The 24,120-nt window shown below is 27.4% G+C and overlaps 1 protein-coding gene across 6 annotated transcripts in view; it reads right to left on the bottom strand.

The window, feature by feature from the left end:
- The window catches only part of LOC107448698 (ribosome biogenesis protein bop1), a 46,793-nt gene that overhangs the window by 4,592 nt on the left and 18,081 nt on the right, over positions 1 to 24,120 (bottom strand). For 2 of the 6 annotated variants that reach the window (XM_071182627.1, XM_071182624.1), the window contains exons 9-18: positions 15,108 to 15,269; positions 14,166 to 14,246; positions 14,010 to 14,079; positions 11,394 to 11,526; positions 10,499 to 10,602; positions 9,126 to 9,307; positions 6,988 to 7,165; positions 5,662 to 5,746; positions 3,699 to 3,806; positions 2,929 to 3,112 (exon numbers count right to left, since the gene is read on the bottom strand). In XM_071182627.1, the coding sequence (XP_071038728.1) occupies positions 2,977 to 3,112; positions 3,699 to 3,806; positions 5,662 to 5,746; positions 6,988 to 7,165; positions 9,126 to 9,307; positions 10,499 to 10,602; positions 11,394 to 11,526; positions 14,010 to 14,079; positions 14,166 to 14,246; positions 15,108 to 15,269 (1,239 nt within the window). In that variant the 3' untranslated portion in view covers positions 2,929 to 2,976. Of the gene's footprint in view, positions 1 to 2,928; positions 3,113 to 3,698; positions 3,807 to 5,661; positions 5,747 to 6,987; positions 7,166 to 9,125; positions 9,308 to 10,498; positions 10,603 to 11,393; positions 11,527 to 14,009; positions 14,080 to 14,165; positions 14,247 to 15,107; positions 15,270 to 16,500; positions 16,612 to 17,454; positions 17,554 to 17,631; positions 17,734 to 18,940; positions 19,056 to 21,325; positions 21,478 to 22,503; positions 22,621 to 23,574; positions 23,659 to 24,120 lie in introns of those variants that run through there. The other 4 variants (XM_071182629.1, XM_071182625.1, XM_071182626.1 and 1 more) reach the window with 3 other exon arrangements.

Raw genomic sequence — 24,120 nt, 5'->3', positions numbered from 1 at the left:
GGCTTGCACCGACCACAATGCCGACGTGAAATATCCTCAGTAGTAGGCGGATCATGGGTTAGAGTCCCTTTGCCATCTGGCTAACAGTGGGAGGTTCTCGTGATCTTCCTCTCCGTGTAACGCAAATGCAGGGTAGCTCCATCCTTAAGGCAAATTTCTCCCCATACTCGATCCAGGAGTTCTCTTGTCTCCTGGATCGGGCTAAAAATTACAAGGCTACGGAGTTGAACATTAGTAGTTGTAAATCCATAAAATTGGGTTGGCTGTTCAACGACGGTTATAAAATAAAGTTTAAGCTTAAACAAGAAAAAGAATAAACTCCGTCTCTGAACCATAGCCACCGCAAAATAAGGCCGTTGAGATCTCCAAGGTCTTTAATCGAAGTCACAAACAGTAGTTCTTAACTGATTAACCGACAATTTTAAATATTTGTTATTGAACAATAGCTTCGTTTGTCCGTCGGTTATGCTATATCATTGTATAAATAATATTGTATTTATACATGTACAGTACCGAAATGTAAAAGTTATTGGGCCTAATGTTTTAGATTACAAATTCCCCGTGAATAAGGAGTTAATACAAAAATGGAACCATTAATTTATCTCTCTCTCTCGTATGCCTGTTAAGGCAGAGGCGCGCGATTGTTCTTGTTTTCCAAAAGCGTCATCTATGGCCAAGAATTCGACCACACCATACGTCACACCCGTTTATAGGGCGGACCCATTCATTCATCCACAGATCGTAATTTTGACCTGAATCAGAGAACGATCGATCTCCAATCCAGTACCTCCAGAGGTATTGATTTGTTATGGGAACATGGAGGACTTTTGCGACTCGCCAGATTTAACGTCCATCAGTCACTTTACTACACGGGGAGTCTAGGGACGGCGGGGTTCGAACCCACGAACATGGGGCCTGCGCCCTACCGACCAGGCTATCCCGGCCCAGTATTCGGATATACGAGCCATTGCTGGGATTCGACCCTGTTTCACCTCATTGAAACAGTACAGGCAATAGCACAATCTGTTAAGGAATAAAAGAAGTATTTTTGCCATTAGCGGATATTTTACCAGTAAACAATAAAAAAAAATTTTTAATTTCTTCCATAAATACGGAGAAATTTGAGAATATATGGGTAAAAAAGAAATAGTCGTTGAAAACAGGAGTCTTCTATAAAAAAAAACAGGAGACTTGGCAAGTATGGAAAAAAATTATTCCTTAAAGACGAGTTTGTTACATTGTTTAATCCTTGTATGGATCCATAATGACTAAGTAGATTACTAATTCATATCTGTTGAAATTAGATTATTACTGAAATTATAATCCAGGTATAAGAAAATACCCTGCATATCTGAAGTGTTTGATAGAAGGTTTAACTAAATTTTCAAGTTATCTGCAGTAATAGGAATCATTCAAATCAGAAAAGAGGGGCCTAACATTCTGATTTTAATTTTTTTATTATATTTAATTAAAAATATTTTTTGAAGTTATTTTCACTTTAATTATAATTGCCCTCTGAGAAATTTTAATGAAATCATTTGTATAAAAATATGCAAATTTGAAGATGTAATTTTGGAAAACTAAAGTTAAAAAAAAACCTCTATAAAAAATACTCGTAACAAATACAATTTTACTGTAAGTAAACATCATTGTAAGTAGAATTTGGCCACCTGCACTTTACAGCAGCGGGAAGGGGTACACAACATTTTTCAGAAGAGGGGATTGAGGAAAAAACCTTTTGATTTTTAAGGGGCTTAAATGCATTCAATTTTTAATAACTTAACAACTCATAAGTGAAATGAGAATAATATTGATATGTCTTCAAAATGCAAAGGAATATTTCTAAATTAAAAAACTGAGTTTTGCACACTCAGTCTTTCTAAAATTATATTATAGCAGGTTTTCAACTTTTCTCTAGACTAATTATTTTTTCTTTAAAATTATATTGACATTTTTAGCTTTGGAATAAAGTTCTTTAACTACATTTGTTTAGAACAAATGTATAAGAAACTTTTAGTAAGTTAAGTAGTTTTTTTTTAAAAAAAAGTAGGTTTAAGAAATTTTTCTAAAAAATTTAATTGTCAAAAGTTTTAAATCCTTTGATATTTTAAAATAATAACTTTACACTTTAGCAATTTTTACGTTACAATTTTGGTATTACTTTATAGTTTCTTATTCGGAAAAAGTTTTTATACCAATTAAGCAATTTTTTCCAATTATATTTTTAGAAGGCAGAAGGGTAACACACAGGGCAGTCAAGGGCCGAATTTGGCCACCGAGTCACCGGTTATGGAAATGTTGACTATCTATGAGTTAATCGGTAAACAAAAAGTTAATTCAAACAGAGTTCAGATCACTTATTTACATTTGTATTATTCAAGCAAGTAACAGCTTTGAACTCATGTTAAAAAACTGATTAAATAGTAATAGATAAAACAAAACTTAAAAAGCTTATTTCCTTTAATAATAAATTGTACACTTCTTTTGATAATAATTTGTACTTAATTGCTATTTCTCCGGAAATAAATAAATTTTTTCCAAAAATTAGCATTACAATTTTGCGAAAACTTGTGTACCTTACTATAAAAAATGGTTTTTAGAAATCAATCTGAAAATATTTTTAAGACTCGATAATTCTAGGAAAAAAGGTTTGTTGAAATTCAAGAATAAAAGTTTTCAAGAAGAATTTTTAACTGAAAAATGTTAAAATTCAAGCAAAATGTAAGATTTTAAAAGAATAAAAATAATTAGAATTCAATTTTATTTGCTTTTAAACTATTTATCATTTGCAAAAGAAAACTATCATTCTTACTTTTTAAAACAATAAAATATTCTGCAAAATATTTCCCATTAAAAGTTTTTAAATAAACTTATCATTTTAGGTAATCAAAAATTAACAAAAATGAATTTGATTAATGACGCCAACAATAAAAATAAAAACAATTTTATTTACAAAATTATAATTCCATACTAAAACTAAGAATAAAGTCTGATTGTGTTGCCAGATGCACTAAATATCCAAGGTCTCTGAGGATGGAAACAACAGTCCAGACTCATTTCATGTCCTTTGAGCGCTTTCACAAAATGGATGGTTGGATTTTGAAGAAGATCACTGTAAAATAATTAAAAAAGCTCTCTTTAAACAATTATTCAAATTTACATACAATAGAATTTTAATAATTTAATTTAAACTTTAAATAATTAAATAAAATTTTAAATAATTAAATTAAATTTTAAATATTTAAATTCAATTTTAAATATTTAAATTCAATTTTAAATAACTAAATTCAATTTTAAATAACTAAATTTAATTTTAAATAATTAAATTAAATTACAAAATTCCCTTTAAAAAAAATTTAAAAAAAACTGGAAAATTAAATTTAACTACAAAATTCCATTTTAAAAAATTACATTTAACTTCAAAATTAAATTTTAAAGAAACAAATTTAAAAAAAATTAAAATAAATTTTAAATAATTAAATTTTAAAAATATAATAACAGAGTATAATAAAAAGGGACGATCAATACATTTTGCTGGTAAATGTTGTTAATTAAAAGGCAAAAAATTTATTTTAAGTTATATCTTTTTTTAGCCCTATGAGACTCAACGAAACAGCAAGATGACAATTATCTTATGTGACATATAGATAATACACAAAAATATATATACCTTAAATGATAAAAAAAATTTTACATACCTATATACCATTCCATGACTAATGATAACATATCCATCATCGGATGTCGATGCAAAAAGTGGATACCTTCTGTGATAAACTACTTGGCGCACTGCTTTTTTATGATGCCTTTAATAAAGAATAATAAAATTAGTGAATGACAGAGAAAAGTATATTAACTGACAAATCTATTATTGATTTGTTACTAATAAATAAAATTTTTACATTATTAATTTATAGACATTTCGTTTTACTAAATTTATAAATCCATAAGTGAATTAACATTAAACATATTATAATAAATATGGAGATTTCCCACAATAATTTTTTTTCTTTGTCTACATTGCACACTAATAATGTGGAATTACAATCATAATCTAAACTACTAAAAAAAATTAAAAAAAGAGCTGCAATTTTTGAAACTTGCACAATACATCATTTTTTTCTTCTTTTTGTATATTAGAAAAAGTATTTTTAGTATGTTTTTTTTTCATTAGAAAAAAAAATTAATAGTTAAAAAGTCAACTCCACATAAGTTTAACACTAAAAAGACTGGACATTGCTGTATACATTGAAAGACCGAAGGGGTTAGTTTAGGCCCTCTTTGATTGTTTAAAAGGTGAAGAGCAAAGGGAAAAAAAAATATTTGTGACATTGAGCAGATGATAAATTTGCCACTTCATCCCTCTATTAATGTGCCCATTTATTATCTTCCATTTATTGATAGACAAAACAAAGATATTTAAAACAAGAAAAAGTTAAATTTTAAAGAATCAATACCCTTAATTACTATTGATCAAACACCTGCACCATCGATAGAATTTATTTCCTTCCTCTGCGGTTAATACAGGAAAAATACACTCTATTTATTTAAATAGTTCCGTTTGATTTAGTCTACAGCAACAAAATTAATTTTTGCTAATTCTGTCACTTGTTTTTCCCCCCTCTTGACCTGAAGGGAAAATTAAGTGCCCCGAGGAATGCATGATGCTCCATAGTTGTGATTTAATTATTTGGCATGCCATAGAGAATAAGTAGAATCATTGATTATACTAATTGGAGTTCTTAAAATTTTTTATTAACTGTTATTTTATCTAGAAGCATTAATTATAAAAAAAAAAATTACTTTTCCTGATAAAAAATATAGTAAATGGTTAGCAGTTCTGATTCCCATTGCAACTTACTAACAGTGAAGTAATATTTATGTGTATCGGCATGAGCTAAGAAACAGTGCACTATAAATTGAGAAAATTCTGAGAAAACATTGATCATTATTTTAGTTTTTCTTCAAGAAAAAAAATCTGAAGTTTTTCAAGAATTCTTAAAAATATGTGAATTTTACAAAACTACTTTGTTTCAGAAAACAAACAAAATGTATAACATATCAGAGTTATAGTATTAACTTAAAGGCTTGAGACAATATAAGCTACAACTTTCAAATTGTTCAACAGATATTTTGGTGAAAAACACAATTCCTAAGTTTGTAAGCAAGATATTTCACAACTATTATGCTACTGTATAAATTCTGGAAACTAATATAGTACTTATCTGAAAAGAATACCAATGAACAGTTTGTAAACAGATCAGTTGAAGAAAAAGTGACTATGACTCTAATGCACTAAGTAGTTCAATCAAACAAACCAATAAAAACAATGAGGATTTAAATTGAAGTTGTATAAATGGTTATTAATAAAATATGGTATACATACACCATGAATAATAAAGACAAGGCATAGTTAAAAATTAAATATAAAAAAAGCTGAAGGAAAATTTAATGTATCACAGTTATTACAGGGTGAAAAATAAAAAGGAGCCTCATATTTATTTGATTTAATATAGCCACAAACACATTTTTAATTTTTACAATTACGAATTTTTCAGTACAGCAATATTTCAATCTATTTGTAATGGAAGAAGTGTTAATTATACTATTATCAACATTATTTTTTGTTAAATTTTAAAATAAAATAAAATGGATGAATACCTGAAAGTCTTATATGGTTTAGTAGAGAGCTCCAAATCAAACCAATTTACTTTACAGTCATAACTTCCAACAATAAGGTTATCACCTATGTAAATAAATTAAATACATCACTGAAAATTATACATAGCACATATACAACATTATACAAGAAAATACAATGTTCAACGAAATACTTTTTTAAAATGTAAATGTGATGTTATTCTTCACACATTATCTCCCACTACCTCTTTTATTTTTTCCATTACTCAATTAAGGACTTTAACTTTCCCTTTTTTTTAAAAAAAAAGTTAACTTCCATTTTCAACATACAATTTTATTCCTCTATGCAAGCTATAAAGTAATCTTTTTATCTTGATATCTTTCCGTTTTTTGTTTAAAATCCTTTATGATGCTGTGATATAAATGTCCGTTGCATAAATTTCCAGTAAATTCTTTTCTAGAAATTTATAATAGGTGAGTAATTATATTTATAAATAGATGTGATATGTTGATTACAAAAGATTATGATGTAGGATTAGACAATAAGATACAAGTGGGCCATTTTGAATAAATAACAAACATTTGATATAAAGAACCAATTTTCAATTTGCTTGGTGAATTTCTAAAACTACATCCTTTGTCTAGTTAATTTCATTTGTGCTCATTATGATGATATAAATAGAAATGACTTTAATCCTTTTTAGTAGATATCTACATTTTTATTATTATTACTATTATGCTGATGATTATTATGCTATCATTGCTACAGTAAGCATGGTTAAAAAGAATAGTTTTTAACCCTCCATGAATTGAGCCCTGGGTAAAGTTTTATTAACTTTTTATTTAAAAAAAAAACCGCTTTTTGATGCAGGAAAACCTGAAGCTAGAAGCTCTAAAAGAGTTGAGATTAATGATCCAAATGTTAAGAAAACTTCAAAACATTTCTCTTAAAAAATCCTATGAAAAATGAATGAAGTTTTCTTAATTTTAAGAACTAAAACTATATTGTTAGCAAGTTAACAATTAAATTATTAGCAAGAGTAACAGTTAAATTATTAGCAAGACACTAATTTTAAAGTAAGTTAAAGATTTCACATTTAAAAAAATTATGCTCAATATAATAACAATAAGCTTTTCTAAATTCCACATAAATTACATTTACAAATGTGAACAATTATTATTAATTATTTCATCTGCAAGTTAGAATATCTAAATTTTCTTGCCTTTACAAACCAAAATGTTTGTAATGAATAAAGTAAGTGAAACATGTTCAAAATAAGAAACCTTTTCACTTAATTTTTTTTTTTTATATTATAAAATATAACTTTACATAACATATAACCATACCTTGAGGATGAATAGCCATGCTTGATATCAGCTTCGAATTAACCATCAGCTTCTTGGACATTTCCTGTTTAATGAGGTTATACATTTTTATGTGCTTCTGAGTGGCAACAAAAAAGAAAGGTCTCAGAGGATGAAATGTAACACACTGAATTTTTCCACCCAGTTTCTTAAATGGCACCTGTCAAAAAATAATAAATATATAAATGATTATGTTGCTAATTTGACAAAACTAACTTAAAAATCACAACTATTAAACTATTTTTCAAAAAAATTTTAAAGGCTGTTCTTCAAAAGCTTGATCCTCATGTGAAATAATGCTATCATAGCTGCTAACACGGATAGGAAAAAATCCAGTAGATTTTACGAAATAATATAATTTTTATCATAACTGTTGCAAAATATACTAAATATTTTACACATAGGAAATTTTAGAAATTTTTATAGTCATCAAAATAGAAAAACTCCAATATTTTCCAGTTATGATTTCACATTAAATGATCTTGAAATTGTATGCATTATGTTTACTCATAATTTTGAATAGCAATAAACATTTAATTCCTCTAAGATAGTTAACTGAATTTTATAAATAAGGCTTGCTTTATTATGTATTAATGACACTTATAGAAATATTCAAGCAATCAATAATCTGCACAAAAATTCTATTTCAAAAGGGATTTTTTAAGGAAACTTACTAAATTTTAGGGAATCTTCTAAAATGTACAAAAAACTGGAAAATCTTAATAAAACCAGTACATCAGGAGAAACTGGAAAAATCCAGTAGAATTGGCAACTATGTGCTAAATACATACAGAGTGTAAAAAAATGGAAACAATCCAATATCTCAAGAAATATACATTGGATCCAAAAGTGAAACTAGACACATTCAATATTTTTTTAAACCTATCCAATGATACTAAACTCGATCTTTCACCAGTGGGGCACTTTGAATTCTTACAAATGAACCCCTATTTTTTACAGCAGATTCTGATTCTCCTAATATAGTAACCCTAATGAATCTCAAGACCCATCTCATAAAAAAAGACACAGTAAATTTTTCTTTAATTATCCTTCTAAATTTAGGTTTTTCATCAATTTAAGATTTCAAAGTTACTACCATCCTGCCCTCAGGGGGTGAAAGTAAAAGATCTAGTTTGGTATCATTATATATCTAATAATATACTAGTATATACATATTTTAGTGAATAATATGCAATTTTTATAACTGAAGTCAGTTTGCAATTATTATTTATGGCTCTAGGGTTATGCGTTGTTCATTTTCAACCAATGCTCTCTAGGCTTATGCTTGTTATGAAAATGGTGCAAAATGCAAAAATAACAAAAAAGTTCTGTAAGGATAAAAAACATTATCTGAGGTTTTTTCAATATTTAGAAAGTTACTCAGATGCTGCACTATTATGGTATATAAAAATAGGAAAAAAATTGAGATTTTAAAGCTTTTATAATTTTTTCTCTTTCTAATTTTTAAATCTAAGAGAATCCCACCAAACTGATTTAGAATAGAAAGTTCATGTTTCATTTACATTGGTTGTAAATTGATACATTTTTGTCAACAGACCTGAAATATTGAATACTAACAATCCTGAGCCTGCCAGATTTAAAGTTTAATGCAAAGAATTTCATTAAAAAAACTTACAATCGTGTACAAAGAAATTATAATTAGGTGCATTTTCCAATTTTCAGATAAAAATATGTTTAACATTAAGAACAAACAATGAAAAAAAAGTTTTTTTTTTTTTGAATATTTCACTTAAGTTTAAAATACAAGTAAAATACAATTAGACTGGAATACAAAGCACACTGTAGAAACAATTTATGAAAAAAGAATTTATAGAACATGTTTAAAATCGAAAATAACAGCTATCTTAATTATGCCAGGTTCTAGGTTTTATCAAACTGTTATTTAAAAAATTACAGTGTTTTAAGAGAGAGAAAAACTATTAAATGCAAGTTTAAAGAAAATAGAATTGCAATAAACATTCAATAAACAGTAAAAAAAAAATTGGCCTAAAAATAGCATTTAAGTATAAATTACAAGTTAAAATAGAATCATACAGGAATTTAAAGTATAGTAAAATACCTACAATTTCTTATATAGATTATATAACAGAATGAAATACCTGAGAACGAAATTTTGACAACTGATGAATTACTATAGATCTGAAAGAATCTTCCGCAGTAACTGTAGCGAAATAGTCTCCTTTTGTATGCCACACAACTTGTTTTACAATATTTGCATGATTGAGGATAAGCCTAAATCCAAGAGCTTTCTGTTTTTCGTCAGGTAAACTCCAAGTCACAGCTAATGTTTTTGGAAAATAAAGCAATTTTAAGAGTTTGTGATATGCATACATATGACTGCAATAACAATAAATGGTCTGAAATTTTTTTATTATATCAGATCAGTTGAAGACAAATTTTTTTTCCCTGGCTTGAAAAGAACGTGTTGCCTTCACAATAAAAGATGCAAGCCAGAACAATTTTAAAAATATATAATAATTTTAACATATAAACATCAAATGGGTTTTTTGGATCCGAATTTTGAATTTTATCTTTACATTTTTTTATACAAAATTAGTAAAATTTCAATGGTTATTTCAATTTTTTAAATGCAAACATTAAAAAAAAAAATAAACATTTACTTAAATACATTATGTATTTACAAACAGGATTCCCACTCAATTTCAGAAAAAAATTCCCTGACCTTTCCAGGTATACCAGGTAAATTTCAATGAAAATCGAGACCATATTTTCATCATTCGTTTATTTGTAATGTGAAATACAAGATTTTCCGTGTAAAAAAATATCATTAAATGAGGATGGAATTATTTCAGTTGACTAAAATGTGAAATTCTTATAACAAATAATTCTAATAGATGTTAGAATTATTTAACTTGAATACCAACTACTGATTACTGTTACGGACAATATTAAGACTGGTTATTTTCCAAGTATAATATTGGGAATATTACAGGTTTTGGTAAAAAAAATTGCAGGTTTCCTCGACTATTCCCTGATTTTTAAGGTTAAATAAAATTCCTTGACAATTCCAGGTTTTCCCTGGTCTCCTTAACCTGTGGGAAACCTTATAAAATTGTAGACAAGTAAATTAAAGTAAGCCAAAGATGGTCATGGACGACGGATCATAACATGTGTCCTGCCTGTGTGACATTTATTACTCTGTGACTATCAATCGGGATGACGGCATTCTCCAAGTGAAGAAGTTATGAGAGAAAACACTGTTGCATCACCAATGACTTGTAATCACAAAATAATGGATATTACAAGAAAATATTACAGCTGAATTTTAATTTTCGAAGACAAGAGTCATTTTTAAGTGATTTCAAATGTATGATGATAGAAAAACAAACAGATTCACTTTTTCTGTAATACATATTTGATAAATTTGTAGTTTAGAGAAGAAAAAAATGAAAAACTGAAGACATTAAGGGAAAAAAAATTATTTTTTAAAAAAAATAGATTAAAAACTTACTTTTGTCCTCCAAATTTTCAGGCAAAGAACTAAGCACACTATCAGTATTACTAATGACTACTTTGTCTCCTAACTTAGTGTTGATGATAAATACTTTGTCATCGCTAAAAAGGAATATTTAATACTGTAGTTAAAAGTAAGTATAAATATCATACACAAATGATTCCCATGATAAGGCTAAAAAAAGTACAAAAAATGTAACGTTTATAAAATATTCTACTGCTCACACCGCATTGAAATGAAATTACAAAAATACAAGTAAAAAAAGTATATGAAAATGAATGTTGATGTTGAAAGTAAGCTAAAGTATTCTCACATTCCTGCTTTCATACTTACGTTATTATTATCTCATATATAGTCAAATATTGATAACTTGAATTCAGAGGGGCACAAAAAATTTGTTTACATTAAAAAATATAGAAATAGCACAAACACATTATCATTTTGCTATAACTGTACACAAACATACATTTTAATACATACTAATGCATTTATAACATTATACGAAACAAAACGTTTTTCATTCAATAAAACTCTAATCTTGTTAAAGATGGGCAGGCTCATTATAAGCTAGCTCTATGATATATTGTCTTCAGATTAAAAGTACTAAAAAGCATTATGTCTCTATACAATTTGATGGAGAATCAAAAAAAGAGTTCGCACAACAAGAAATTCATGGTAAGGGTTAGACAGTATGTAAACATGCATGAAACTGTCCTTGTGTACTAATTCTTACAATGCTTGAAATTTCACACGGGCAATTGGCAGGTAATTTCAATTAATTTTATGCCCTGTAAGACATATAAGCATAAAAAGTTGCTTTAAAACACCGAATTAATAGCAACTTCAAATAAAATATAAAACTAGCAATACTAAAATAAATCACAGTACTTACACAGCAACAAGAATAAGACTAAGGGCTTCACTCGGACACCAAGCTAAGCTTTTAATTGTTCCACCAACATTGATAGTACGCAAACATCTACCGGTCAATATTTCCCAAATCTTGACGGTTTGATCATCAGATCCTATACATGACAAAATGTAATTAGTTCTTAATTTTAGTGCAAATAAATTTAAATTCATAAAATAAGTTCTTACAATGAACAGAATGAAACGGAAGCAAATAGTATTTTAAATTTTTACAAAGTAGGCAAATAAAAAAGTTCCGCAAAACAAAACAAACAATTTTTTAATACAATATTATTATAATTTCGACAAAGGTGCAGCCAATTGTGTTAATTTATTTGTAGAAAGCATATGTTTTAAATATATACAGCACACAGTATTAAAAAAAAACTTGTCACTATGAATGACTCTCGACCTAACAATGGGATTGGTATGTGCACAGATGAAAACTTTATGGGTTGAAAAAATTCACTTAAGATAAGGTAATTAATTTGTGTAAGCAATTATTAAAATTATCAAACTCAAACAAAAATGCCATCAATTTGTCAATTAATTTAATCACACCATGAAATTAGCATGGTATTTATAATAAAGATGCAAAAACAATAATAAATATTCTTTTGATCAATTAAAAGAAAGATAATTAAGATAAAATAGATTTCAATATCAAGACAAGAGGGAAAAAAGATATAATTTCTCTCACAATTACACTTGTAAAAGAACGTGTAAAAGAGTATTATAAGCAAAAAAAACATAAAAAAATTGAACAGATTTTTTCATACAAGCTTGAAAAACTCAATTAATAATGATATAAGAGCATATTGTTAAATTTTTCATACTACTGAGGTATTTCCGCTACATCTTTATATATATATCAGGGCTCGAAAAAACTCGGAAATTTTACCCGCCCCTGAGGACGGCTTGTCCTTTAATGTACCCATCCTCCTTTGAAACTAACCCGTAGCTTCTATTTAAATAAAAATATAATTTTCTCTTATTTATTACTAACATTTATATAAATTGCACAATGAATAAGTAGTTACTAGGATTACATTATACAGTAATAAAGGAAATACTAGGTCACTAATAGTAAAACCTAGTATTTCTTTTATGAAATAATTTATTTCCTTTATGAAATAATTTAAATGACAAAGGTCAAGTTATCTGGAATGTCAATTTATCCTAGGGTACTGTGTTTCTTAAATGAATCAAATATGACGTTTGTCAGTTCGACAATCAAGTCAATGATTTACAGAGGTTTCTGCACAGAAATCTGATAGGGGTTTACCATTTAGGTAGATATTCATAATTGCGTTTAACGCTTCTTGTTTAAGACCAGTACCTAATGTGTTTTTTTGTTCATTGCTGAAAAGCCCCTTTCAACCGCTGCAGTACTTCCACATTGAGAAAACATCAATTTTACCATGGACAGTATGTTGCTGTACTTCTAGATTAGAGGGTCATTTTAGAAGTGAGGCGTTGGACTCCTAACAAAAATTACAAAGATAAGAGATAAGATAACAAAAATTGAAAATGTATCACGAATATTAACGGGAAAATGGCCGTCCGCGAGGAAGGGCGTTTTTTCCAGCCCTGATATATATATATATATCTATTGTTTAGTGTTCGTGATATATTGATCTATTCATTAGCGGACTGTTACAAACATAAACATTTATTTACAAACTTAATAACATAAAATTGGACAAGATCATTTTGAGTGACAGGAAGATGCTAGAGTTGAATGGCAACTGAACAATAATGTGCTATATGATGTGAGCGCCGCCTTGTGGCAATTCTTAACATATATATATAGTGCCAGTTCCTGTACACAAAGCTGTAACCTGATCTTAGTTCTCAGATTCGACAGATAGAAGTCGTCTTAAGCTAGAAGTACCGCCAGTCAATGTAAGCCGCAAGCTGATCCCTGTGCACGACTAGGAAGCAATGGGAATGTCCCTAAGACATTAGAGCGCGGTTGAGAATGAACCGAAACAGACGTATACGGACTCCAAAGAGGAGTTATGATTATACAAAACTATGCAAAGACGAACTCTTAGTCATTTATTATTTCTTGTTATTTATGTGATTGTTAATCGTCCTTGTTTATGTAAATTTAGCCTTTAATATACGTTTTTGTTAAAGAACAGTGTCTTTTATTTAAGACGACCACTCATGCCGTCCCCACATATGTATATGTAAGATTAAAAAAAAGAAAGAAAAAGAATTGGAAGTTTGAAACATGAAGAGGAGTGATTTTGTTTGCTTTTCAGTGTTAAAAAAATAGGGGGGAAAAACATAAATTTTCTACATATAAGTAATTCAGGAATATAACAGTTTTACAGAATTTCCCATATTTTACAGAAATGTAAAATATGGGAAATGTAGCAATTGTATCATTCTCAAATATAATTATGAGACATAAACAAGATTATGCTGCTAGGATATGAGGCACACTAGTCAGAGAATGGTATACTATGTACAGAACTGTAAGAGGTTTAAACTACTGGTGTAAATGAATGAATAAAAATGAAAAAAAAGAGAAACTAACTCTTTAAAAATGCCCAATGCATCAAAAAAGCAATCAAGTTCAATATCTTACCGGAAGCTAAAAATTGCCCACTCGGCTCAACCGTAATGTTTCTAACCAGTGCTGAATGACCAGTATATACCTGTAAAAGTATGAAAAAAAACAAAATCTTTACAATTAATGAAATAATATTCAAAAAAATTCCAAACTGAAAGTAGCTATACTTACAATAGCCAACATAGTAGGAAAAGGTTGTAAATCTTTTGGTTTAGGAATAGGAGGAAGCAGATCATTCGGATCAACATTTACCTATAATATGAAAAGATTAAAAAAAAAATTTTAAAAATAAAATAGGCAATATAAAGGTATATACAGAAAAATAAAATAGATTATTATTGTTGAAATTTTAAATTTTTTTTCTTTTTAAATTACAATTAGGTTCAATCTTTCTTCATAAAAAATAAAAAGAAGCATTTCCATATTTCAGTGAAGAATTAAACCCCTCAGCAGGGCTCAAAAATTAAAGCAATTTTACAATATTTTTGTCAAAAAAAAAAGAAAGAAAAGAAAATTACATGAAAATTCAGAGAGGTCTTTATAAGCTGCATTAAATTCAGAAGTAACAATTATTCTTTTGAAACCAGGCAAGTTTGAAATATACTTTTAAAAGCATCATTATGACTTTTTTTCTTTCTTTTTTTAGATCATAGCTCATTGATTGAAAAAGTTCTTTAAAAAAATGATTAATAGTTGGTGGTAGGTTTGAAAATAAAATAAGATACAATATTAATCTTATTCTAAGGAAATACCATAATTTATAGCAGCAGATTCTTTTACAAATAATCAGCAACTATTTAACAATATATAAAATAAGAATAATAGATTTGGAATAATAAACTAATTTAAATACTTATGTTACATTTTTAAAGTTACTTTTTACATTTAGAGGAATTTTTTCCCCCTTGTTTGCGTACAAGCTTAAAATATGCACAGGTTTTAAATGAAAATTCATAAAAAAATTTTTTTCACTCTTTCAACTTAAGTTAACAAAAGCTTTAATGAAAATAAGCTATTTACAAAAAATTAGTAGATCTGTTCAATTTAAAAAGCGAAATGCAAAAATACAAACAAAAATACGTTCATAATTAATATAGGCAAAGAATTCGTTACCCTCATTTTTCTTTGTCTTGGACATAAATAAAGATCCAAACATCTTTCAAAGGCTTCTCTGATAAAATTAGAATATGCAGGTACTTTTCGCAGTGAGGAATATTTCTTAGGAATGAAATCAAGTTTCCTTTCATCCTCCTCCTGTTGTTTCCAGTTTTCTTCCTTTCATAACAGAAAATATACATTGAAAAAAATAATATGTGCACTAATTGTATTTTATTCAAATAATTATATATTATATCTAAAATAAAAATTTATACAATTAAGTTTTAGTTGAGAAATCGAATGCTTGATGCTTTGGACTAGTTCAAAATAGTAAGTTTAACATTTAAGAGCAATTTTTCTTTTTTTCATACTTTATCCCTTCCTAGGAGAAAAATCTGTTCCTTGAACAAGTTTAGCAGCAAATTTAACAAAACATACTGAAAAAATTTTTATGGACCCATTTGAGACTTGTTTCAAATGAATTGGAGTAGATTTAGAATGCATTTATGAAAAACACATTAGGTTGTTCCATTGCATAATGTTCCATTTTTATTCAAATGGAACAAAAAAAGTTTTAAGAAAACTTCATTATATAACATTTTCTTAAAAAAAGAATGAACTAAGATCATGCAAACGCACAACATTCTAAATATTGAAACACAAAAAAATAAACATTTATTGCAAACAAATAATTTGAAAAAGCATACAAAAACTAAAAGTTGAACACATACAAAAACTTAATTACATTAAAAATCTGACAGTTCAAGTTTAAAGCCCTCAAACTGTAGCTAATTTACTTTAAGATTTTCAAGCTATTTGTTCATTCTAAGTCCAAACAACTCTTTTCAGAGAGATAGTATAGTTTTGCCTACTACGGCTTTGTTTAGAGTTTAAAGCATTAAAACTATTGCTAATTTATTTTAAAAAATTCAAGGTATTTTTATTTAAGAATTCCAAACAACTCTTTTTAAGTTCAGCACATTAAAGCTTTGTTTTTTGAGTTTAAAGCACCTAAATCATGGTTAATTTATTTTAAAAAATATCCAAGCTATTTGTTAATTTTTGGTGCAAGAACCATTTTTCCGAATAATGGTATAGTTCAGTGCATGCTTTGAGTTTAAAGCACTCAAACTGGGTTATATTTCTTTAAATTATAAAAGCTATTTCATCATTTTTAGTCCAGACAACTCTTTTCAAAAATATAATTTAGTTCAAAATTAAGTTTTTCTTTGAGTATAAGCTACTCAAACAGTAGTTCCTTTTTTTTCCATGAAGAAACAGCTTAAAAATTTTCTTAAAAAATACCTTTATTTCACTAAAATTGATTTTTTTGTTTTTGTTTGAACTAGTTAATTTTAAAAAAATGTATATATGATATATCTCTGCAGTAAAGTGAATATTAACTTACTTCGTCTTTTGAGAAAAGAAATTCAGGAGGTGGATTGTAAGACTCCTCGTGACCTGGAAGTTTTCGCTTAGGTGCAGGAATGTAATGACGCATTCTTTTCGATTCTTCAGCCTAAAACATGATTAAAGATATTTGAAAACGATTCAATTTGTTGTAAAATTATTAAACACAATAAGTATGTCTTCATGGAAAAATAAATATAAAAAAAGTAAAAAATAACAATTGAATAAAAACTCCTAATTAAGAATTGATTTGCAATAATAAATTAGTTTTAAACTAATTTTCAATTACCTGAAATAATACTGGTCAATAAGGATTCTGAAGATTATGTGAAGAAAAAAAAATCTAGGTAAAAAAAAAAAGATGCTAAATAAGCTGATTCTTTCAGCAGAGTTATTCTTTAATTGAATGTTTACAACTTTATTTGGAGAAAAAAAGACAATTACATGCATACATATGATTTTAAATAAATTTTTCATTTATAAAATGTTTAATTGGTATGAATAAGTAAAATACAATGAGAAAGAAATATTGATAAATATATTGTTTTTCATACTATGAAAGAAGGGCAGCAAAATAGCAATGAAAACAATAGAAGACCATTGAAATACATAAATTTAATCAATGTTTAATCAAAATCAATGCAATGTGATTTAATAATCAATTTAATCAAAAATAAGCAACTTTAAGCACTTTTTAAAAATTTCACGCACCCTACACACATATAATTTTAAATACATTTTTCATTAATATTTTTGTTACTTTGAAACTAAATTTTCATTGGCCTGAATAAGTAAAATTCAATAGGAAAGGAATATTGATAAATATATTGTTTTTCATAATATTAAAAGAGGACAGCAAAACAGGAATGAAAACAATAGAAGACCATTGAAATACATAAATTTAAACAATGTGAAAATATTTTCTTTAAAACCAGAAATCATAAAAACTTACAACATCCTTATCCCACAACATATAAAATTCATCTTTCTCTTCTTTGGGAACTCTAGGCTTTATCCAGCCAGCTTTTATAGCATACACCATTCTAGATACCTACATAAAAGGAAATAAAAAATTAGACAAATATTAAATGCTTGTAGAAAAAAGGTAGGAAAAAAATATATTACATACCTTTTCTTTCTCAATTTTGGAAGGAATGAAACTTCTCTTGTGAGGTGGTGCATTTGTAACAGGATGTTTCGCAGTCTCATAAGTAAAGAAATCTTCAAAAGGCTATAGAGTTAAAAAGAGAAAAAAAGGAAATAATTTAGAAATTTGAATTAAAATAAAACTTTAGTACAATGTATATAGAGAAACCTTACACATCCATAATTCCTGATAATTCAAACTCCGGTACTGAGAAAAGCTTTTAGAAGTCGTTAGAAAAAAAAAGTTAAAATCAGAAAAAAGAAAAACAAATGCTAAGATGGTTTAGGGCGCATGAATACCATTCAAAAAGCCAGGACAATTTAAATTTTTATTTGTTAATAAATTTTAAAAATTTGCTTTAATACAAGGTTTCTTGCAGGTTAAAAACTCAAAAGTGTTAAATTTTTTCTTCTTCATTTTATTACTTGTAGGTGACAATTATCGTTGGCATTCACAAATATTTATTAAACATGGGAATAAGAAATAAATAATAAGAGACTAAGAGAATAAATATTTCTCCACACCTCCACAGATAGAAACAATTCTTAGAATTTTAAAATCGAAGTCATAAACGATTCTGGTTCAGATTTTTTCTTGAAAAGCATTTTTTAAAAAAAAAAACTGGTAACGTTTTGGCAAAAAACAAATAAATAAATTTTTAAAAAAATTAACATTCTATTTCAGCATATTGCAACAGTCCAATGTGGGCCAAGGGGCTCATGCAGGTAAAGGCTCTATAATTAAATGAGAATTAGCATTATTTTGGCAATATGGAGGACCGCAGGCCGGCTTTACCTAACCAAGAACCAGACAAGCTGGTACCCATTGATCTGAAGTTAGGTGGGCTTTAAGATGCAACTGGGGATCAAACCCTAGTCCTTCAAAATGACAGTTTAGTGCCCTAACCGCAGAGTCATTGCAAAGCATGAAGATTCTTGCTTTTCTAAAATTACAAAAGGAAAGAGAAAAAAATTTCCCAAATAACTGATCAATTTATGGACAAATTATGTCAATCAAATATAAATGCTGACTTTAACTTTTAAATAAATAAACATTTATGAAAATTAAAAATTTTTTTATAACATAACATCTTTTTTTTAACATCTGAAATTTGAAAGAAAAAAAAATATTACAAATTAATTCAACCTTGTTAAGGGATATGATTAATTGAAAAAATAATTTTCAAACTTAACTAACTAAAAATTTATAACTACACAATATTATGCCAATCTAATTTTTTTTCTTTTATTTCACATATTTTTATCAATTTTCAAGACAGTTTGAAATTCACCTCGTACTGCTGTTCACTAGTTGGAAAGTTGCCAGACTGAATTCTTTGTATAATATCTAGATCTTCATCAGTTAACACTACCTTCTCTCCAGTCATTTTATTTTTCACTGTTCGCCTTTAAAATAAAAAAAACAACAAAAGTTAAAGCATTAACTAATTAATAGCTTCATAAATCCATAACTGCCAACTTGGATAGGAAGAAATCCATTAGATTTTACAAAATAATATAAATTTAATAATTGTTGCAAAATATACTAAATATTTTACACATAGGGAATTTTAGGGATTTTTTATAGTGATAAAAACTGCAATATTTTCCAGTTATGATTTTACATTAAATGATCTTGAAATGTTATGTATTATATTTATTCATAATTTTGAATAATTTTCATAAATAATTTCATAATTTTTTAATTCATCAAAGATAGTTAACTGAGTTTATAAAAGAGGTTAGCTTTATTATATATTAATACTTATTTAAATATTGAAGAAAGCAATAATCCACACAAAAATTCTATTTCAATAGGAATTTTTTAAGGAAACTTGCTGAATTTTAGGGAATTTCTTTAAAATGTACAGAAACTAGGAGAATTTTTATTAAACCAGTAGACCAGGAAAAATTGAAAAAATCCAATAATCTACTGGAAAATCCTGTAGAGTTGGCAGCTATGTAAGCCTATAAGATGCATTGAGCAGCAAAAAAGCCTGGACTAAAAATTTTTGAAAAAATTTATTAAAAATCAATATACTATCAAGAGTAACAATTCAACAAATAAAGTAATTGAAAATTTTTTAATTTATTTTAAAATAATAGTAAGTCATTAACAATAAAAATGTAGGATATAGTTAGTTAATAAAAATGCAGGATTACATAAAAATAAAACAAGTGATTTGAAAAACTTTAATTGGTAGTACCCATCTACAAACTCTATCAGTTAATAGTTTTACTATTCACTATCGCAACATGAAATGATCTAACTAAAATGTTCAATACATCTAAGGGGTAATAAATCTAATTAACCAATATTACGATTCAAGCACTTTTTTATCATCCTCATTTATTTTGCTGCTATTATGAAGCTTAAAACTGTGCGGTATATTTTCTCTTTTTAAAAAGTCTATGAAACTTTTAGAGATTTCATAGTCTTAATTTTTTTTCAAATGAACAACATAACAAACTTTCAAAATATACAAAGTCATTTAATTTTTAAATGCATCAAATGAATAATTAATTAAAAAGTATTTTCACAGTTTAATTTTTAAAAAAAATAAATAACTCAATTGCGAATAGGCACCAACTGAATGCTTCAATAAAGAACTAAATGATAGTGGCACCTCATTTCTCTTAATTTCAATTCAACTAAACAGTAAATACACAACAGTTTCCACTATCTGGTTGAATGTAGTGGATATACTGGGTAACAAAATAGAGGAATAGGACGAAGATCCACTTTCTACCCACTCTTCCACAGATCCTTGTGTACAATGTGCTGTATATCCTTGCATGGCATTTTGATGTTGTATACAAGTCGAGCCATTGTATAAGACAGCCCTCTATCTTTAATAATGAGATAGCAAATCTCCAGTATTTGGGGTGTATAAGATGACCAATAAAAATCCATTGCAGAGGGGGATAAGTATGACGACATTGATGATGTTCTGGAAACTAAATTTATAGCTTTATGATATGTCTTAAAATTTTTAATTGTGTTTTATTTTTTGAAATACTCTCAAATCAATCATCTTTAACTTTTGTTAATCCAAACTTTTTTTCTAAATGTAACTTAAAAGTATTGTTTAATAAAAGAAAAATTACATGTAAAGAAAATATGAAAGAAAGTGTTAATTGCATATATTATGGTTAAAATAGCTATCAAAAGGGGTCAATTGATTTAGAGTTCATTTCTATATTATTGTTTATAAAATGAATTGATATGTCACAATGAATCAATCAACTTTAGACCTAGTGAATAAGTTGACCCCTTTGGTAAAATTTTGGGGGATTTGAAACTAAACTTATACACCATGATATGTGGTAATTTAAAAAATATTTCAAGATAAGCAATCGATGAAAAACTACTTAAAGTCTATTAATAAACTAAATGGGAAATTTTATGACTAAGAGAAGTAAAAATGTACAAATGACCACTTTAACATTCTTCATTTTTTGCCTTCTCCGCCTACCATGATGTGTTTTACAGATGGTCATTCATATTCCTAACCACCCGATAGTACAAAACTATACAATAACTATACCCAATAGTACAAAAGTAAGGTAGTTATAACCCAAATAATCAGTAGCCTACTGTATTTTGATTTGAAAGAAAGTCAAGATTATCCTAATTTCTACTAAATGAGCATTTAATGAAATTTTAAACAACTTACCAATAATTAGGATCATCTATTTTACTGAGAAATTCATCAATTTCATCTGTTGTTGCAGGTTTCATAATTTTTTTCCCATCAATATCGTAACCAATATGAGGGAAATCATCATACCACTTCATAGGTATGTTGCCAACAGTATTGCGAATATCCTGGTAATGGAAACAAAATTAAAATAACATTAGAGTGTTTAAAAATGTATTTTCAAAAGATGTCAATAATATATTAATAATTTTCTGAATATTTGCACTATAATTCTTTACTGTTTCACATGCCTGATACTTTCTATAACAAAAGATAGTTTCTTCTTTACCTACGGCACATAATGAACAAGCATTAAACCCTGGACAAAGCAAACTTGTCTAGGACATTAATGCTGTCACTAACTTATAAATAAAAAGTTATGTTTTTCGGTAACTTATTAAATGAACCCTCAGTTTTGACAGTGGAATAAGCCCATTTGAAACTAAAAAGTATTTTACTTATTTATTATTTTATTTTACAATTTTAATAATCATTGTTGCATTTTGATGTTTCATTAAATAATAGTGTTAAAAACATCGCCCAAATAGATAAACCTTTGCCAAAATTTCTAAACTCATTCAAACACTAACCCTTGAATGCTTTTAAAGTGGAAAAAATAAAAATCAGATTTATTCCACTTTCAAAAGTAACCGCACAAATGATCATACAAAATTCAGGTTAGAATGATTTGTTTCTATTATGATGTTAGAATGATGTTGTTTTAAATTTTCTGGAAGAAAATGCAATATTAAACAAAAATAAACAAATATATAAGTAAAAAATTTTTTTAAAGTATACTTAAATTTTTTATTAAAAATTATTGTAAAATAATTTCATATATAATGCTCTAATTATAGTAGCATAGATATTTATTAATTTAAAAACACATAGAGCCCTTTTTTAAGATTTTTACTTTTGTGAATAATCCTTAGATAAAGCTCTAATTTTTACAAACAGGATCCCCCTTTTTTTTTAGGGCTTAGCCATGTTACACCAAGGACATTTTAGACAAACACTGCATTTAAAAAATATTTCTTGATATTAAAAAAATTAACAAAACTAAACATAAAAATGATATATTTTTTAAAACTAATAATAAAAAATTGAAAACAGATTTATTAAAAATAGCTAAAATATAGTTAAAAAAGTATTACTTCTTCATCTGATGTATCATGAGCATATTCATCCTCTAGATCTTCTTTACTGGTACTTTCCAAAGTTGATGAATCATTTTTAGCAGATCTTTTTTGATGGATCATAGGCTTATTTGTCTGAAAAGTGAAATTTATTTATTCAAAGTTCATTTTCCTTAAATTAGAGAAAACGCCTCTACGAGCAATAGAATTAAGCTAAATATATCTTAACCCCTTCCTTCTCGCTCCCATGAAAATGATGGGGTGAGGTTTTGCCCTCTATTTCTTGCTCCCGTGATATTTCCGGGCTGGAGTGTTCAGTAGTAATGAGCCAATAAGAATAAAACTAATTTATCTCTTCTGCCTGGAAAACATTTTATTTCTCATTTTACACACTAGATGAAAGAACCAGGATATTTTTAAGGTAATTGTAGACAGTTAGTTTACTTTAAACTAGATGTCAGCACTAATCAAATACGTGTATTTGTGATGTGTTATTTGTAATCTTAGCAAAGTTTGTTAGTTAGGCTCTTTGTACAATACAAGCTTGAGGATAATCCCAATCGTTTGATTGAAAGGCATTTTATTAGACAGATATCCCCAACTGATAAGAAACGGCAACCATCAAGAGAATGCAAAGTTTGTTGCTTCAGAAGAGATGAAAACAATAAGAGATGTAGGAAGGAAACTCGGTACTAATGTCGAGATTGTGACGTTGGCCTCTGTATCTCATGCCTCGAAATTTACCACACAAGAAAAAATTACTAATCTTTATTTATATTATACATATGTTTAATAAAATTCCTTTTTAATGTTTAAAACACATATTTTTCAAATTTTCCTTGCTTGCTGGAAAACCAACATTGAGTCATAGTAACCCTGAATATTGGCTTTTCCTAAAAATTTAATTTTTTAAAATTTCAAACTCGAAACAAATCAAAATTTAAAAATGAATATATATATAATTTTCAGGGTTAAAAAAAATAGGCACTTTTATGACTGTTTTCTTGAAAATTAACCAATTGTAAAGGGGTTAAATGACAGGTTGAAGAAAGATTAATTAACAAAAAGTTAAATTATATTAATAATTACTATTTCATCAGACGAGTCATTAGCATGTTCATCTTCCAGATCTTTTTCACTGGACTCTTCTCGATGAAACTTTAAATTATTTTCCTGAAAAATAAAATTTATTTATTTAAAAGAATTCTAAAATTAAAGAAAATCTGTATCAATAGAAAAAATAAATATGAAACATTATTGAAAGGACAATTTAAAACAATTAAAGAGTTGATGTTCAAGAAAGTTGTGTCACTTGTTAACTAACAAGCTTGAATACGCAGTAGCCGGTATAACCTGTATTCTGTGCTTGGCACTTAAAATTTTTTAATAAATTTTCATTAGAAGAGCAGCAATTAAGATTAATTAAAACAACTGTCAATATTGTGAAAGAAGCCCTGAGGACCTAATTTAGGCTCATTATCATTTAATTAGGCCAATTCAACTATTATTGTCAACCATGACCGGGTGGCCACTCAAATCAGGTTTCAAATTTCACTCATTTTTCCAGGTAAAAATCCTAAAATTTCCAGGTCAATGTGCTTTTTTTCCCTCATAAAGTTTAGGATGGGTACAAGA

Source organism: Parasteatoda tepidariorum, chromosome 6 (genome assembly GCF_043381705.1).
Source record: "Parasteatoda tepidariorum isolate YZ-2023 chromosome 6, CAS_Ptep_4.0, whole genome shotgun sequence".
NCBI classification, from domain to species: Eukaryota; Metazoa; Arthropoda; class Arachnida; order Araneae; family Theridiidae; genus Parasteatoda; species Parasteatoda tepidariorum.
This window is presented reverse-complemented; position numbering and strand designations above follow the sequence as displayed.